The sequence below is a fragment of the Plectropomus leopardus genome, chromosome 11 (genome assembly GCF_008729295.1).
Source record: "Plectropomus leopardus isolate mb chromosome 11, YSFRI_Pleo_2.0, whole genome shotgun sequence".
Classification (NCBI taxonomy): domain Eukaryota; kingdom Metazoa; phylum Chordata; class Actinopteri; order Perciformes; family Serranidae; genus Plectropomus; species Plectropomus leopardus.
The window spans coordinates 1,450,439-1,466,715 of NC_056473.1; the positions used below are offsets into that span (position 1 = coordinate 1,450,439).

At 41.3% G+C, this 16,277-nt stretch overlaps 1 protein-coding gene across 2 annotated transcripts in view; it reads right to left on the reverse strand.

Annotated features, from left to right (window-relative positions):
• znrf1 (zinc and ring finger 1) overlaps positions 1 to 14,631 on the reverse strand; it is a 76,763-nt gene extending 62,132 nt beyond the window's left edge. For both annotated transcript variants that reach the window (XM_042496875.1, XM_042496876.1), the window contains exon 1: positions 13,566 to 14,631. In XM_042496875.1, coding sequence (XP_042352809.1) covers positions 13,566 to 13,959 — 394 coding nt within the window. In that variant the 5' untranslated portion in view covers positions 13,960 to 14,631. The remainder of the gene's footprint in view (positions 1 to 13,565) is intronic.
• Between the last annotated feature and the right edge of the window lie 1,646 nt (positions 14,632 to 16,277).

Genomic DNA, 16,277 nt, shown 5'->3' on the forward strand with positions numbered 1-16,277 from the left:
ATTTTTCGCTAAATTCCTATTCCAAATGCTTATTACTTACTGTTTCAAGTGTTTATCCACTAGGAAACTTTTCAAACATCTTCTCAATTGCCATCTTCATACATCACACAGTATCATTTTTTTTCTCTAAGCATTATGTGGAGCATCATTTTTTTCTAATTACTTGGGCTGCTCTTCAACATTTCACGACCCCAGTATCAGCAGGAGTATGCCTGGGGTGCATGTACCCCGGATGGAGAATCACTGGCTGAATTGAGATTAATTGGCTTTATCCCCCATCACATCTGTCCGCAACGTTCTGTACCCCACCACAATGAGCAGATTTTAGTTTTAATTTTTTTCCTTTTAATGATTCATTCCTTCTGTCTCTCTAGCTTTATCTCCCAACTATTCACTCTGTCACATCTGTCTGTTTTTTGACATATTAATTGCAGAGACTCCAGGTTCAAACCCCTGTCAAACTGCCCAGCATTTTATACTTCTCACTAATAGCACATGTGGAACATTGTGACTAATCGGAGCAATTGTAGCGTTTTTATATGATGCTTTAGTTGCATGTCTTGTATTGCAGTGCTTCTTCACCAGGGGTCCTGGGTACTTAGGGGGCCTTAAGGGAGTTCCAGGACTATGTGTGTGCTCTCTAAGTCTGGACAGAGATTGTGCTGTCATATCAAAATGAACCTAGCTGAGAAACAATGTTGTCCGCATCTTTCAGCCATCTGTCTTTTTCTCCTTTACTCAACATTCCTAACTCAACAATTCACCAAGTATTGCTTCCTTTCTTTCTTTTGCAACATGTTTGTACCACAGCTGATATTAAAGGGGGCTAATTGTCTGCTAATGTTGTTTTAGTGGTAGGGCCTACATGCTGTTTCTGTGTGCATGCTACTGTTGTTCTACTAGTACAGACACATCTCACTTGTATGAAACAAGTTCCAATACAAACAAATACTCTGGATATTTGACATAAAGGCCATTTACATGTAGAACTAACACATTGAGTATGTTTTCATGCACAGCTAGGTGGAGCAATGGTTGTGGCTCCATTAAGCCATTTAAATAGACGACTGTCCTTGTGCCTGTATACAAGCACCAGGGGAGAATTGATTTATTGATGGAAGTGTGTCCAGCTCCACCACGGTAGGTGGAGATATGCCCCCTTTCAGTTGGTTACTACTGGACGTTCTTCCAGTTGACCTATTACATCCATATATTGTATATAAAGATAGACGACACGGTCCCACTTACCCCCGCTACGCTGAAATATTCGGTATAAGGGTGTTGCCATCTTGTGAGGGTAATGTCATTGGGAGCCCGCAACTGCGCAGTCACACTATCCGTGGTGGGGAGTTCCCGCCAAAACACCTGTCTGACCAATTGTAAGCAGCTCCATTCAATGTGAGTGGACAAATTGGCTGTCATGGTTGTTAATCATGATGGAAATTAAAACAGAACTTATCATAAAAACAAACACTTGAACAAACATCAGGGTGATGACAACTACCTTCAGTGACAGAAACTGTCTTTGGGAAAAATGTATTTGCTGTGTACTTTGAGTTTTTAGTTTGGCCTATTTCCCATTCACTAACATGGAGGGGCGGGCTTTATGACCTATACTGCAGTCAGACACCAGGGGTCGATCAAGATAGAAATTCTTACTTTGGAGGAGGTGTCATGTTATCCTTCTTTATATACAGTCAATTATGACATTATATATCAAACAAGTTAGCAAGCAGCAAATGCATTGCACATCGAACTAACTTTTCAGTGCTGCACATTTCGTTCACTTTATTTTGTTTTGTACAAATGAGAAGCATGCTATCCCTCACTAATTTATGCAGTTTGACTTCAGGGTCAAAGCCTAGCTTCGGGACTAGGGAGCATGTGCAGAACGCCTTGGCCAGTTCAGGTCTAGTTATAGCGTATACATGACAGAGTAAATCAACCCCCATCCGCATTATCTGGGTGTGTTAATCCCACTTTGTGAAAATCAACTTGTATGCATCTTAAAAGTCCAATTTTAGTTGGACTAACACGATAATTCGATCTTTTCTAACATCATGGAAACATACTGTGTCAGTGTGTTTACATGATGTCAGAGTACCTCTAACCCAAGATTTCCACCGCGTGCATGTGCGTTTTGTTACAGCTCGGCTGCGGTTTTGCTCCGTGCTCCCTCATCCATCAATTCCCCAGATCAGCTAGAGTGGCGAGGCCGAGGGATTCCCATGGTAATTACAGAATCATGCACATTATATCAGTACAGAAGATAAAGTAATAACTCTAGTCACTCCCATAACTCCCACGCCATTTCCTATCTATATTTGTCCCTATAAAAAGGATGTGTGCTGTGATATATAATTTTGCGATTTTCCATGTCCGTGTTGTCAGTAGTGACCTCTGAAAGCCTCTGACCTGTTGACTCCAGGCCTGGATCCGCTCATTGTGACGTTTTGTTGATGTAATTAAGTGAAATACGATCATATGTAAATACAGAGTGTTTTATTCTGAAAACGAACAGGGCGTTTTAATGTTGTGTCGCTGTCTGACGTTCTGTCTGCTCTGCATTAAATTTGGCTGAATTTATGCAAACTTTCTCCAGTGTCTGGCAAAAATAGGAGTCTTGCGTATCTGATTCGCAAGCCTCCGAACTGCCGGAGCTGTGACGGAGTCAATCCGCAACACAGCGGAGCCAGTGAAAATTAACATATAGACTTGAGTGTAATCTTTACAAGAAGTCAGAGATCTTTAGTTGCTCAGTTAAGAACAGGAATCCTTCCTCTGGCTCTTGAGGTCGGCAGATTTAAAAACATCCCAAAGGAACAAAGAATGTGTAAACTTTGTGATTTAGGATAATTTAAGTTGATGATGATGAGTTAAGATCACCTTTGATGAATGAAATGTACTTTCAAAATCCTGAAATGTTTTGGATTACTGATAATGACAGGATGGAATGGTTGTTTACTTTCAGTGTCTATAAGTTAGCCACTTATGTCTCTAAAGCCTGGAAGAAACATCAGGATGGTTTATTTTGTTAATATTAGTTTTATGAAGCGTCTGCTTTTGGTTTGTGGTCTTTTTGTTTTCTTAATGGTGTCTTGTGGGTCCCTTTGGGCTGGGCATATTGTTTATGCATGACACAATAATAAAATTAAATCAATCAATCAATCAATCAATCTACTTGCTCTGTCTGCTGTGGCAGATCGGAGTCGGACCGCACACGGAACAGGCAGAAATAAGGGGTAAGAGTACATCTAGAGTACAGCTAGAGTACGCAGAGTACGTCCACCTGTTGGAATGTAAATTAAAATATTCTGTAAGATTTTCCTCTGCTAACATTATTGCCAAGAAAATGTAATTAGTAAACCTATTGAAAATGAGTAGAATTTTGGCAAAAAAGATTTTATTAATTAAAAAAAACAGAGGTGCTTTTAAATCATTTCATGAATGCTGGCTGTGGTGGACATTTCTCGTGCTGTCCCGGTGAGGGGTGATTATGGGTGATGCAACAGCGCAATATGCGACCACCATTTTTTGTCGTTTTTGTAAATTTCTTCATTTATAACTATTTCATTGCTTTTAGTCTAAATAAGCTTTATTATTTTGCTCTTAAAATGTATATTGTTGCTTTTAACTCATTGAGTGCCAGCCCAATTATATAATGGAAAGTGGCTTGTGCCAGCTTTTCTGGCCATTTTGAGTCATCTTTCAAGACCCACAGAATATTTTGTACAAAGACTCTGAAAACACAGAATAGCTCAAATGAAAGGAAAAACTTTTTCTCAGAAAGCTAAGAAAAATGCATTTTTGTGAAAGGGAGTCTGTCAAGCAAAACAGTGATTTGAATGTTATAATTTTGCATTCAATGACATAAAAGACATCTGAAAATTGTATTACAAATGTTATTTTATTGTAAAATAAATATGCAAAGTACAGCACAATGCAACAAATCATGGCCCCAGTTCAGAGAGAGAAAACCAACAAACAAAATAGAACCGGAGTCCTCTTCCATTATTCCTACCTGCAGTATTCGAATGACTGGGCCTGCTTTGAACACTCTAATGTCCCTCACACTAATTTTTTCAAATATATCCATGAGAGTTTCTTCCAGCATCCGCTGGAAAAACTGGCCACTTGACCCTCTCCATTTTTTGGGGGGCATTTTATGCTGATATTGAATTGATGTAGCTTCATTGCTGTAGTTTCAAATCACCTCCATACAGATCACTCTACTCTCTGATACCAGCTACTTCACTTCATGCTTTGATCTACCGTCTTTTGTACTCAACTATGAATCCCAGCAGCCCCAAAATTACACACAGGGAGCGTGAGAGCGCCAGCTTGTGGCAGCCGTCGAAACACACTTTGACGTATGTATACGTCAATGGCACTTAAGCGTTGGCTTTTGAATGACGTATATATATGTCAATGGCGCTCAATGAGTTAATGACACAATTTTGAAACAAATGAAATATATTTTTATATTGTTAAATGTAGAGCACAGGAGGGCAAAGAGGTGCAATAAAGGGAGCCGTTTTTTCTAAGCTAATACGCTTTGGTTGCATCTGGTTGCTGAGATACAGAACATCTGTAGAAGTAACATTGTCAACACAAGGTAGAGTATCTGCTCTGGATGAAGGGAAAGCTGAGGCTCATTGTGAAAGAGGATGAACCTGCATGTTTGAGTGGGTTCAGTATTAATCCCCCCCCCCCCTTTGTTGTTGTGGAACAGCTATGTGAGGGTTGGTCTTTGTGGTATTTCTCCCACCCGCCCTCCGTTGTGATTGGGTGGCTGAGTAAAAAGTGACAGTGATGAGCAGCTACAGCGTTTTACAAACTAAATGCTTAGAGCCTCTTCAATCTGCTGGCATTTGTAGTATAAAAATATGGTGCTTCCATGAAGAAATGAAAACATGAAATGGTATCAGTTGCATGCAATCCCCTTCAGTTGGCTTGTCAGTAGCATGGCATTGCAGTATTGCAATTATTATGACAGCCCTACTCATTCTGAAATATTGCTGATCAATCGCAGTCACAGCACTGAACTAGAAGCTTGATCCTCTCCGCAAGCTCTGATTCGCACAGATGCAAGCAGCCATGTGTTCTGTCAGCAGAGGTATAGTAAGATGTATTGTAAAAACATGAATGAATTCTAAACCCTCAAACTCATTCACGTTCCTGAATCAAGCAGCAGCCATTTAATGCGCCCCAGCATGGCTCATTTGACCTCTACCTGCACCAGACAAAAAATGGATGTGCGAGAGAGGCACTTTCACTGCTGCTGCTGCTGTGTGTGTGTGTGTGTGTGTGTGTGTGTGTGTGTGTGTGTGTGTGTGTGTGTGTGTGTGTGTGTGTGTGCACGCGCGTGTGTGTCTTCACAGTATGCATGCATGAGGGAATGCAATTTCAGCAATTTCAAGGCGAGACTGCATGCAGCTACATTACATATGCAATAGCAAGGGCTGTTACTGGTCTGTGTTGTGATTAACATTAGCCTAGTAAGCGCATCTCTTAACATCTGAATGGATGTTCATAAACACATGCACTAAATCACACACACTCACACACACGCTTCTGCATCACCAACGGTTTTTGTCTTGAATCTGTTCTCCCTTGTGACACTGATTTTGAGTCTTCACCCTCCCTCTTTGTCTCTCTTTCATAAACACACACAGACTCACACACTAACCCCCCAAGAGCAACCAGGGGGAGAGGCACCTTTGGCCTGTCTGATTAACAGCCATTTTATAGAGCAGAGAGACGAAAGTGTTTTCAGTACAGCAACAATGAATGTCTTCTGAGAATCCATCTAAAAATGACGTCAGTGTGTGTGTGTGTGTGTGTGTGTGTGTGTGTGTGTGTGTGTGTTTGTGTAGGTGTGTGTGTGTGTGTGTGAACATCAGTCCCAACTACTTTCTGAATATGGGAATTTAAACATCAAACTACAAACCAAGTTTGTCCCATGAGACAATGATCTGTTCCAGCAGAGAGAGTGGCGAGCATGCAGTTATTTTGGCATTGGATTGATCCTTCTTTGACCAACACTGCACACTGGTTTTGAAGGTTTTTTAAAATTGTTATAATTAACATGGATTGTCCCATACATGGCCACATGACCCTGTTAAGGAACCCCCATATCCCCTATTTCTCACATAACGTGAGAGTTTCTTGAAGATACATCTGTTCATATAACAGACTTCACAGATTTTTCAGAGGAGAGGAACAACAGTTTTTCCCGCTGGATCTTTTGGCTACAACCACACTTTGCATTTTCTCTTTGATTCTATGACCCGGTCTGATCCAAAGGCAAGTGGACACTAATAGATCAGTAGATCAGAACGAAACACCATACAAAAGTTACTTCATCTAGTCTAACTAACGGATGATCTTGCATGATCCTCCACATCATCAGACCTTTCAACACTGTCTGCACATTTGCACTTAAAATAAATGTACTTTTAAATCAAAGCAGGTTTAACTCTGTAGCATTCTATAGTGGCTGTGGGAGACATAGGAAAATGTATTACAAGATCTATAACCTGATTGTGTACATGTGATAATGCTCCACACTAATGGCATTTCTCTTAACTGGGCTAAATCACACTGCTCTGGTCCTTTAAGAAATTTCAGGGCACAGTGGTGAAAGGAAAAGAAGAGTAGTGTCAAAGTATTAACTGTAATATATGAAGTAGAGCTTGGACGATACCTCTAGAAACTTGAGTAACTTGATTACTAATACTCATCTTATTCAATCCATACAACTATATGTAGCGCTCATTGTTGATGATTGTTACAGTCAAACAATACGCTGTGGAAAGTCGATATGATGTGATGGCGCAGAATTGCAAAATAGAGGAAGAGAGAGAAAATAGCGAGGGCCAAAGAGAAGAGGCAGGCCAGCAAAAACGACAGAAAGTGTTCAATTTTTTGGATCATTTCAAGTTGAACATAATAAGGTCAAAAACTTTTGGCTGAACCGTGGATGAAATGCTTGAGGGCTTTTAAGCTGAAATGAGGACTTTTAATATGGAACAAAAGTCACAGACTTCTGTTGGCCTTAACTTTCGTTTACAGTGCTGTGCTTGCCCCATTGTTGCACTCCAGCTGAAAAATTCATATAAACACATGTTAAAATGAAGAACAGCACACTTAGACATGGTCACACAGCAGAAAAAAAACGGTCATGTCTGGAGCTTAACCCACTGACTGAGCTTTGTTTTTGACTGACTGACTGACTGACTTTGTTTTTCACTGACTGAGCTTTGTTTTTGACTGACTGAGCTTTGTTTTTGACTGACTGACTGACTGACTGACTTTGTTTTTCACTGACTGAGCTTTCCAAAACTGCCATTTAGCAGCTGGCTAGTTAGGATAATAAGTTTCTAATTACATCATACTTTAATGCTAACGCTACAATGGTTACAGAAACAGTGTGTATGGGTACAGTCTTCACTCATCCGATAATGGCAAAGTGCTTTCCTGCATTGAGACAAGAGTGTGTTGATGAAGCATTAAGTTGTTACATTTTACATTTTACTCATATGTCAGCATCTATTTACTTCCAAAGAGCAGCAGCCAATGGGAAAACAGCAACACTCATATCATCAGTCACCCCAACCAATGGTGTAACTACATCACTCACTCACATAAGGAATTTTGGGTTTATAGGGATGGCCTTGCCTCTGTAGTCCAACAAAATAAAGAAAAACTGTACAGTGTGTCAACTGTTTCCCCAAACTAGCCTACCATAATAGCATGATGTCAGCACTCAGCATCTCAGCAGAAAGCATCCAGTCTACACATCCAGTCTGCAGAGCAGACAAGACACAAGGTAATGTTAATGTTAGCATTTAACATAAATCAATATAGCTGACATAAAGAGTCCTCAGTGCTGGGGTTCACATTAGCTGAAACCGAGTTGCTACAGCTGCTACCTGAAGGTCAGTCTCTGGAACCCTGTTCCTGGTGAAGTAGTCACACATTACCGCAAAGTAAGGCAGCATGCTATTACTGTGATAGTCTCTCACACACGCACGCACACACACACACAGGTGACCCATTTTATGTTCTCTTTTGTAAATTTACTTTTGTGCTTTAATAAAGCAAAAGTATTTCTTATTTGATCACTTGGTTAATCAATGGAGTAGTCAGTAGAATAATCGCTTAATAAAATAATTGATAACTGAGGCCTTATCTGAAATAAGTCACTGTATTGTTTAATTGTAGCATTTGTGCATCACTTTAATTCGGCTTCACATGAACATGTTCAAGTAAACCATCTTTGAAAATGAAAGCTGCATTTTCATGATCCACAAAAGGGATTTCTTCCAACATAAACAAGCATAAGCATCAGATCTGAGGAGCACTGTGTTTGGTAAAAATGTGAATGTGGCTTTTTTGGCTTTTATGTGTAATAATAGATCAATCCACTCAAATAATTGATGACTTTTCGTTGAAACTGAGCATTTTCCTTGTGTTAAATTCAGAATAAACTGTCTTTCCTACAGCTGAGTGGAAACACAGCTGCATCAATCCCAACAGATCTGGTTTGGAAGTGGAGTGAGAAACCTCCCTCTCAACCAGCTCTCGCTCCAGTTGGTTGTTGAAATATAATTAAAAGCAGAATTCTATAGCTGTCAACTACACTTCAGGAGATATCAGTGAAGGATAAAACCTATGATCAGTATAGTCACTATTATCACCGTTACTCATATTGGGCTCACCTCTATAGTTAATTAAAAACAAACAATTCCCCAATTTATCCAGGGACCTCCTGAAACTCCCTTAAGGACCCATGGATGTCTGTCCTGACTAAGAACTGCTGGTTGAGTAAAAATCAAAAATCAAACACAACAGGCTCATTCACAATTAAATGTTTTAAAACTGGGCATTGAATCCTCAAAGTGGATATTAATGCAGTCAAAATCAAGACAGCACTCCAATTACAGCATTTTTCATTGTCACACAGATGTGTCGGTGTGACTGATGTTTTCCAATTTTTTTCAATTTATTTTTATTTTTTTTTAAATTAATGAATTTTAATAGCTTTTATTTACGTATTTTCTTCACTTTCATTCTTTTTTCTTTATTTCTTTTTTAGATTTTATTATAATATTTTATTTTATCTTTCTTATTACATATTATTACATTGTTATTATTGCATTACATATATATTCATGATTATTATTATTAGTAGCAGTAGTAGTAGTATTTATTGTTGCTTCTTTGTGATTTATTGATTTATTATTCTATTTATTTCTTTATTTATTGATCTATTTTCATGGTTATTTCTTTATGATTTAAATATGGATGGAATCTTCATAGATGCTGCTGATTCTTATCAACTCAACTTTCAACTCAAAGATGTAGCAGGATCAAGGATCAATGAAATTTTGTTTTTTAAACTTTGTTTAAAAAATGACTGATAAACCAAACCAAACCTTACCTTACCTTAACTTACCATACCATATCTCTGATTCAGAATCTTGAAAATGTTGCCCCCCTCTGCTGGGATTCACTGTAGATTTTTCATGTGTGGACATAATTAACTACACCTGTGGGTTTCTTTGTGTTGTCAAACATACCCGCTGAAGACGGGCATGTCCGATATGTCCATGTGGAATAAAAATGCTATAAAAATGCTATAATCAGAGTGCTGTCCTGATTCTGACTGAACTGCTGGTTGAGCCAATGGACAACAACTGACCAACTATCAAAGCTTTGAAGTTGGCAATCCCACTTTAAAGCTGGTGTCCCACATTTACTGAGACAAAAACCGAACAAGAGTGGTGCAAGTTCATTTGAAAGTAATTTGGTTTGTAGGGTGTTCTAAACTAAAATCAGTTTTTGGGCATTTCCACCAGCAGGTGGAAGACACCTGGTCACATCAGTAGAACGCTACGTGTAACCTAGTTTACTACTCCAGCAAGTAGGTCAAACCTTAGTAAAGACATGGTGACGAACACCTTTTCTAGTCCCTGTTGAGTCTGCAGACCAACTTGTGCTTATGCTTTCAAGAGATTGTGAGGTATCCCAAACTAAATAAAAATCACAGATATAAACACAGAAATGCTCAGCTTGCCCAGTCATGATACACCTAAGATATCTGCTTTAAATGATGTTTTCAATTAATTACTACAACTTAACCTATATTTCACCTCATGCCAAGTGCGGGATTTTAAAAGTTTTTAGTTTTCAGTTACTTTTGTTGTTTTATGTGCAAATGTCAGTTTTTGTTAGTGTGTCTGTTGAGAACATGGTGGTTTATGCTGGTTATTGTCATCTTTGTGCTAGTTTATAGTTTAAACAGTTTGTGAGTTGGATGCTACTTTTCACGCTTTCAGCTGTAATTTTCTAATGTTGTGGATATTTCTTTTGCATTGTGTCACCAATGCATCATGACACTGTCCTGAAATGCTCCTCATCATCTAACTGATGCATTCATCCACAATTCTGGATTTTTTTGTAAAGTGCAGTGCTTAGGAAGTGGCGTAGTACTATTTTTAATGATGAGGAAGGAGTGCTGTAATGCTGACTTGAGCACATGCTAATTGTCTTGTTGACCGATGATATTGTTAGGTCACAAATACTTGTAGTGAAGTTAAGATACAGATGTGCAATGTAATTTTAAAATTAAAGGTGTATCTAAAAGATTATATGTATCAGTGTTTTCACCTTGCATCGATACTATTGGACTGCTGATCATGGAATTGATATATCAGTCTAGACTGATGTATCGTTACACCCCTCTTGTCTATCTTTGTCATGTGATCTTGTCTGAGGCTGAAGTGTGCTGCATCCATCACCAGCATGTGGAAATCCTTCAGCCCTGATATTTACCTGCTTTTAGATAAAATGCGTTGGTCTTTTTTTTCTGAATGCTTCCATTATTGCCATGACTTTCTGCAGTGTGACTGCCACTAGCCTCAGCTTTATGACCTCAACAAGCCAGCTGCTGACCACACCCACCTGACAGTCCCACAGTGGGATCGCAACCAAACTGTCCCTCACTTTGCTACAATGCAACTTTGTGACTTAGTCATCAACATACTGGTGTTCCCTGTATATTTACTATTTCCCAGCAACCTCTCTTCCCCCCCCCCCCCCCCCACACACACACACACACACACACCTCCTCCCACTGATATGAAAGCACATTAGAGTCACTAGGCAATGTAGGCAGAGAAAAACAGCTGAGATGTTGACGTCCAACTTGCTAACCTCCTGCTGTGAGCTGGTTGAGCCTGCTCTGTGTGTGTGTGTGTGTGTGTGTGTGTGTGTGTGTGCGTGTGTCTGTGTCTGAGTGTGTGTGTGTGTGTGTGTGTGTGGGTGTGTGCGTGCGTGCGCGCGTGTGTGCGTGTGTGAGTGTTACTACATGCATTTTTACATGTCCAGGTGGAGGTGTGTGTATGTCCTTGTTGGCTTGACAGCTTCAGTCACACACAAACATATTGTGGAGCAAGTGGTAAGCCGATGATAAGCATGAACAACCCCTCTCTTCGTTCTCTCACTCTCTTCCCCTTTCTCCTTCCCTGCCTCACCTCCCTCTATCTCTTTTCCTCCTTCCCTCTCCTGTTTCTCCTCCCTCCTTCCCTTCCTCTTCTCTAATCACCAGGCTAATTGACTCAGCCAGATTTGGTAACAGGCGTATTAGTGTCATTTCACACAACAAGGACTGACCTATGCAGACGGTGCAGCGGTGACAGTCCAGACTGAGCGGACTCTGCAGTGATACCCATACACACTTACATACATATACAAATATGTTTCTCTTCATTCATAAATTGACCTATTAACAATACTCATGTGAGTGTTTGACCAAAATTATTTTGTTTTATAATGTATGGTTGTATTCCTTTTTTTACTGAGGCTTTAGAGTTCAGTTTCCTCACAGACAGGCTTCCCACACATTTTTGTGGACATTTTAAAACTTTTCCATGACTTTTCAAGGACCCATAATCATTTATTGTCTTGCCCCACTTGTCCAATGTTTTTCAAATATAAATTCAGCTAGCTGGCACACGTGAAGGGAAAGACGGGATGTGGGGAGTAAATTAATTAACCACTGTGGCGGTAACTAAAAGTCATTTACAGATATCATAGCGATGGTTCATCGACCAGAAAATCCATTTTCCATTACATTACGAATGAGCAACTTGGCGAGAAATGTCCTGTAAATTGCAAGAATGTAGTAGTTTTAGAAAATTATATTTAAAAAGTTAGGAAAAATCAACATATTATATATAAAATTATAAAATTCAGGTTATTTCTTTTTATTTTCCTTTTTTAATGCCCAGGCCATTTTCTTGTTCTCTTTACTAAAATGTCGCAAATTCTATAGGTAATTTCTTTTTTAAGCTGCTAGTTGCCCTCTTCCCATTTCAAAAAGAAATCAGTCCAGTTTGCTCAGGTTTCAGTGGGTTAAAATTTCTCTGACTTTAAAAAAACTTTTAACTATTTTTACTCATTCCTTGAATTTTCCAGCCCTGGAAAATATGATTGTGAAATTCAATCCACAGCTATTTGAGTGCTGAGAAAACTAGACTGATTTCTTTTGAAAACATGGAAACAAAAAGGAATGAGCAGCTTGGCGAGAAATGTCCTGCAAATTGCAAGAATTTAGTAGTTTTATGAATCACATTTAAAAGGCTAGGGAAAATGTTGAGAAAACTATATTTATTATTAACGAAATAACATATGTAAAAATATAAAACAAATGCCATTTCCTTGTTTGTTAGTTCTTTTTTGCTTTTCCTTTTTGCTTATGTTCAAGTCATTTTCTCATTAATTTTTCTAATTTGTTGCAAATCATGGGGTAATTTCTCCTTGTAAACTGCTTGTTGCCTTCTTCCCATATCAAAAAGAAAGCAATCCAGTTTGCTCAGGTTTCAGTGGGTAACAAATTCCATGACTTTTCCAGGCCTGGAAAACCTGGTTTTGAATTTCCATGGCTTTTCAGGTTTTTCATTAATGTGGGAACCCTGTGCAGAAAAAATTTCAAGTGTGAAGTGTTAAAAATCAGATTTCTGTCCACAGCTCCACTGTTTTCTACTGGATCTGTACAGTCCGCCCACCTCAGCCAACACAGGGGCACAACCTGAGGGAAACACACTGATGTACACATGGCTCAGCTTGCTTTTTATAAGCATAGAGCTGCCTCCTTTCCTCTATTTGTCTGTCTGTCTATCAGAGCATCCTCAGGCTGCTCTGGACTACCTGTCATAGCAGGGAAATGTAACGGCACCGTTATTCAGAGCCGCAGGTAAACGAGGTGGACGTGATTTTAGGTGTAGGAGCGGATGGAGGGGGGGGGGGGGGGGGGGGGGCGGGAGGAGGGGGGGGGGGGGGGGGCATGGGGCATGTGTGAGGGGGCATGTGTTAGGTTTTCTCTGATGATTAATCCTTCAGCGTCACTCAGTTTACTAGTGTGTGTGTGTGTGTGTGTGTGTGTGTGTGTGTGTGTGTGTGTTGTGTGTGTGTGTGTGTCTGTGTCTGTGTGTGTGTGTCTGTGTGTGTGTGTGTGTGTGTGTGTGTGTGTGTGTGTGTGTGGAATAGACAGCCCTTACCGCTGTGCGCGCTGAACCAGCGGGGTGCGATGTGCAGGGGCAAGGTGTCAGCCAGCGACCCTCGGGACCCCAGATAGAGCACACCGTCCGTGTGGTGCCCTCCACCCCCAGTGTCCTGGTAGCCGGTACCGTGGGGGGCGGCAGTAGTGCCCCCTGACCCCCCTCCGGCTCGATCCGAGTCCGTCCCTCTGGGGGTGTAGAAGCCGAAGGGCACGGCGGGGCTGTGCTCGATGCCCATCCCGGCCACAGAGCTCACCGAGCGGCTCCGCAGGCCCATGGTGCCGCTCGGCCGGTAGTGGCCGAAGTGGGCCGAGGGTGGCACCGCGCTGTCATCCGTAGAGACACCGGGAAAAGCACCCCGGGGCCGCCCCGCCGTGCTCTGCTTTCCCCCCATCCAAAGCGGGAGACGAGTGGGTGGGGGTTCTGGGTGGAAACAGGAGGGGGCTCGGCTCGATCCGCAGAGGGTCGAGAGAGCCGAAGAAGGCTGTCGCCCCCCTCCCCTCGCTCCTGTCTGTCTCTCGGCCTGCCTGACTGCCTGTCTGTCGGTCTGTGTCTCCGCAGGCTCGTCAGCTCTGACTCTCCGTACACGCAACAGCCCGTGTGGCTGCTGAGCGGAACATGAGCCCGCCCTGCCGTCTGGATTCAGCTCCGCCGCACACAAAACCTCCACACACCCGGGCTGTGGCTGACGAACTGAATGACGCCGAGAGCCGGGGATGACACACAGATGTATGGCACGCTCCCCTTGCTGTCCCGCTCACTAACGCGGCGGGATCATTGCAGGCGGGACGCGGCAGCAACACGTCTCTCCCGGCCGGCCCGGATCACAGCAGCGCCGCAGTGTTCGCTCCGCTGCTCCCGCCTCATCTCATCTCAGACATCGTGACAACTGTTGCTGTCTGTCTGACCGCCACAAAACACGGTCTGCCTCTGGGGGGAAAAAAATGACGTCGCCGTCCGTGCTGTCCGTCCGGTCCGTTGGTCTCCAGGCAGAGGTGGTTTAGGTTCTCGCAGATCGGGGTCACGGTGAAGCCGCTCCCCTGCGCTCTGATCGGCGCTCCGCTGCTCTCCGCTCCGCCGCCGCCGCTGCTGCTACCAGCCAGACAATGGAGGCACTCAGTGCGCAAGCTCGGATCATAAATACAGACAGGACAGGAGACAGTGCTGGGGAAGGCAAATACACTCTGCTTTAATTCCCAATCAAGAGGAATGGGCTTGGACACGGTCTGCAGTGGTAAAGCCCTCTGAATCATGGCTATTTCAGGGTGACACTGAAGCCCACTGCAGCCCATATCAAGCTGAAAATGGGATTTAAAAGTTTCTAACATAATTTGTAAATCACAAGACTTCACGTGGAAGTTCTATTACATCTAAAAAATAAGAGCAAACGTGTTTTCTTTGTAGGGTACTTTTAACCCTTTGATGCCTAAGCCAATTGGCTCGATTTCTCTCAAAAACACGGGGAGAAGGCAATGAGCAATGGAAGAAAAAGTGACCCAAGACATAGTAAGAAATTAGTAAAAAAAAAAAAAATAAAAAATAAACTACAAGAGTGCTACCTAAAATGACAAAATAGATAAAATGAAAAAAACAACACAGAAATGACCTGGAAAAAATGCTTAAAAGTCAAAATATTTTTTGACATAATTTTAAAAATGTACTGATGCTAATTATAAAAAAGATATTTTTCTCTAGCTTTTTCTTTTTTCCCAAGCTTTTTTGCCATTTTTCGTGATCATTTTTTTTCTTGTTTTGAAATCCATTTTACAGCATATGTCAATGAATGAACAGGTTATTCTAATAAACAAAACAAAAAAAACCAATACAAACAATCAACGCCCAAAAGACAAAATTCTAAATAAGACAAAATAAATCATAAAAATATAACAATATTCCCACTACAGGGACCAACATCCCCTACACCAACCACATGGGATCCAGACCACCAGTTCCTGACAAAATTTCTTGCAATATGTAAAACATTTTTTACCAAGTTGCTCATTGCCTTTTTTCCCATGGACCTCCAGGTTTCAAGGGTTAAACACATGTCCATGTATAGGCCCATTGTCCTTACATCTGACACACAAATTCAGTTTGATATATAGTTAAAGGGCAAAGGAATCCAGGCTGTTGAGTTAATATTTTAAATGCATCTGCTAATTGAGGAATAGAAAGTGGTTCTTGTCTTCTCCATTACCCATGATCCTCTGCTTCCTCATACTCTGAGGCCTCCAGACAACATATTGCTGTCATTACCTGTGCATAAATTATGCACAGGTCTTTTACCATATGCTAAATTATTGGGATTACTGGCTCACATGTTTTGTTTGGGATTACTTGGTCTAATCCTGAGCGTGTGTGTATGTAATCAGGCTGTTTTTGGCTCTTTGTTTCTTCACAATAACTCACTGTCTTGTGGTCCTCTTGGCCTCGTTACCCAATGAGGTAAACTAACAGCAAAGCACTAGGTGTTAATCTATCCTGCTATAATGACAGGAGGCCTATAAATGGTCCCCTCTCTGCTCCTCAGATATTCATACATACACACACACACACACAAAGCTGCACAACACACTCAGCTGCAGACATAAGCCATACACACAATCAAGTCAAAGGGTTCTAACTGAATATGAGACCACAGAGAGAAAACAGAGGAGCCCACAGGGCCTGCAGGGCAGCTCTGCTGCTTTCATTTGAGTACTCCTGGCCGTT